Source organism: Galeopterus variegatus, unplaced genomic scaffold, assembly GCF_000696425.1.
Source record: "Galeopterus variegatus unplaced genomic scaffold, G_variegatus-3.0.2 Scaffold6279, whole genome shotgun sequence".
Classification (NCBI taxonomy): domain Eukaryota; kingdom Metazoa; phylum Chordata; class Mammalia; order Dermoptera; family Cynocephalidae; genus Galeopterus; species Galeopterus variegatus.
The window spans coordinates 37,972-40,887 of record NW_007732390.1 but is presented as its reverse complement, the minus strand read 5'-3'; the positions used below and the strand labels follow the sequence as shown (position 1 = coordinate 40,887).

The 2,916-nt window shown below is 40.1% G+C and overlaps 1 protein-coding gene across 2 annotated transcripts in view; it reads right to left on the bottom strand.

Annotated features, from left to right (window-relative positions):
* The window catches only part of TNFSF13B (tumor necrosis factor (ligand) superfamily, member 13b), a 40,861-nt gene that overhangs the window by 2,955 nt on the left and 34,990 nt on the right, over positions 1–2,916 (bottom strand). For both annotated transcript variants that reach the window (XM_008590684.1, XM_008590685.1), the window contains 2 exons: positions 389–501; positions 153–303 (listed from right to left, as the gene is read on the bottom strand). In XM_008590684.1, coding sequence (XP_008588906.1) covers positions 153–303; positions 389–501 — 264 coding nt within the window. The remainder of the gene's footprint in view (positions 1–152; positions 304–388; positions 502–2,916) is intronic.

Genomic DNA, 2,916 nt, shown 5'->3' with positions numbered 1-2,916 from the left:
GAAAAGAAAGAAAAAATACAGTATATTGCAGAATGTCTTTCTGTCTGTATATTTATATTTTGGGGCACCATCCTTTATTGCATTGTGAAGCTCAGATGTTTCAGCAGTGTCTCTTCATTTCACAATAAAGAGGTCTGAGAATTATAACTTACCAGCTGAGTAACAGGAATTATTGGGTAGTGTTTCAGGCATGTTTTGAATGCATCGGAACAAAGTCACCAGACTCAATTCGTCCCCAAAGACATGCACTTTTTTCCTCTGTATTAGGTGTCCCATGGCAAAGGTGTTATCGGTGTATAAAACCTGAGAAACAAAGAAGAGAACTTTGTCAGAAGCGAGCATAGAATAAGAGGATGCAGATGGTGAAAGCAGAAGAGTCGGGACCTACCTGACCATATATAAAGAAGTAGCCAGTTTCTTTGACCAATATTTTATTCTCTTTCTCTTCTAGGGCTCTTCCTCTTTTAAAGCTGAGAAGCCACGGAACAAAGGTGTAAGATCCTACAACAAAGAGAATTATTTGTAAGGGAAAACAGCAACAACAACAACAAAAATAAACAATTTTCAAGTGCACGTAGGTGCTAAACCAAATCTGAAACGGAGAAGAGAATTTCATCTTAAAAAAGAAAAAGATAAAAAGGGAAATCACTGTATTCCACTGGAGTCTCCACCGTCACTGTATATTAACCCAGGAACTATGGGATCCAGGAACATAAGAGCAAACACTTCATATGAATGTCGGGGTTTACTTTTATTGTTCTGTATTTCAGCTATTTTATAATAAAAGCTGGTCTGGATGAGAGAGTTTGAAGCACAGAATGAACAGAATTTCCCCGAATACCACACTGATGCAGATTTTTCTTTGGTTCCCAGACAGGTGGGAGTAAGTGGGTGAAGAGTTTAGCAAAAGGTACCAGAAGGAAGGGACACCCCCACCCCGCAACAACACGGCAACAGAACAGAGCCTCAGAAAGGAGGAGGAAAGGTAGAGACATGACCTTTACTAGGAAACAGTCAGGGCACTTTGTAACGATGGCCTGTGACATTCGAGTGTAAGTGGTCTCTGTTCAGTACACTGATAATCGTCCTTCAGAAGTCACTTGGGGAGTGATAGGGAAGCCACTGTGCTCAAGGGTGGGATGAAAAGGCAGAGAGAAAAGAGCAGCAGCAGAGTGTGGGGGCAGCAGGGGACCAAAGCCCTGAGCCAGGGTCAAGTCTGGGTGCTTTGTGATGTCAAAACCCACTGAGAGAGTGTAAACACTCCTTTCCAAGAGAATTCACACTGGGTGTCTCACAGTTATGTAAATACTCGAGTAAAGCATGCGCCCTAAGGCTAGAGACTGGGAAACGTGGAGGGTGTAAGTACAACGATGTAAAATAAGTGAATAGAAGATTAGGAAATGGTAATATAAGGATAGGATAGAAACATGGACCTGTGGTAGTCTACAATCATGAAAAAGGTTCCTACTTGGTTATGGCGGGCCACATGGGTCTCCAAATTTCACCTCGGTCATAGCAAAAAGAGTAACAGAATGGATAATAAAATTCAGAGTCTGCAAAAGATAGTATGACCGAAGCGCAGGGGAAGGGGGAAAAAAAACAACTTTTCCAAGAATTGAGATTGAAGAAAACTTTCTTCCTCTCCAGATTTTCATTAAGGGCACAGTATAATGTGGTAGCTGACAACATTTTTGTACTCCGTAAACAAAACTGCTAAGTGTATGTGCATACTTTATATACTGTGTACAGGCAAACCAATCATCTTTGAACTTTTTCTAAATAAGATTCTTTTTTTAATTTTATTTTTTAATTGACAGATGAAATTGTATATATTTATGGTGTACAACATGATGTTTTGAAATATATACAGATTGTGTAATGGCCAAGTCGAGGTAATTAACATACACATTAGCTCACTTAGTTGTTGTTTTGTGGTGAGTACACTTAAAATCTACTTTCTTAGCATTATTCAAGAATGCAATATATTGTTATTAACTAGAGTCACCATGATGTGCAATAGATCTCTTAAACATATTCTCCCTAAGAAACTTTGTGTCTTTTGACCAACATCTCCCCAAGCTCTCCCCCCACCACTGCCCTAGCTTCTGGTAACCACAGATCTACTTTCTGTTTCCAAGAATTTGACTTTTTTAGCTTCCACACATGAGTGAGATCATGCGGTCTTTGTCTTTCTGTGCCTGGCTTATTTCACTTCACACAGTTTCATCCATGTGGCTGCAAATGACAGGATTTCATTCTTTTTTTCGTGGTTAAACAGTATTTCATTGTGTATACATACCACACTTTTTTCAATCCTTTGCTGATGAAGACTTAGGATGATTCCATGCGTTAGTTATTGTGAATAGTGATGCAATAAACATGGGAGTGCAGATATTTCTTTGACATACTGATTTCATATCCTTTGGATATATATATACCCTTTACTGACATTGCTGGATCATGTGGTAGTTCTATTTTTAATTTTTTGAGGAAACTCCATACTGTTTTCTGTAATGGCTTGTACTGATGTACATTTCCAGACCAAATGAGATTCTTGATTCTTGAAAGAAGAATATAGAACAAGAACCATGTATTTTTCTTGATATTTCCAAGGAGTTAAGAACTCTAAGTGATAAAGCAAATTACACTGTGAATTCAAGTTAAAATGTACAATAATCCTTTAAGGCAGCCCTTTAAGTTCACAGTGCCATAGACAGAGGTAGGAGAGATGCCAGAGAGTGTCGGAAGGAAGAGGGAGGGAGGCAGGAGGGAGAGGGATGCTGGAGGGTGGAAGAGCGGTGCAGGTGCAGGTGCAGGTGCAGGTCTACGCTTGTCTGTGCCTCCTGCTCCAGGAACTGCCTCCTCCAGTGTTTCTCACTGAGAGTGAGTGTGTCCCTAATATGGGGCAGGTGGGGT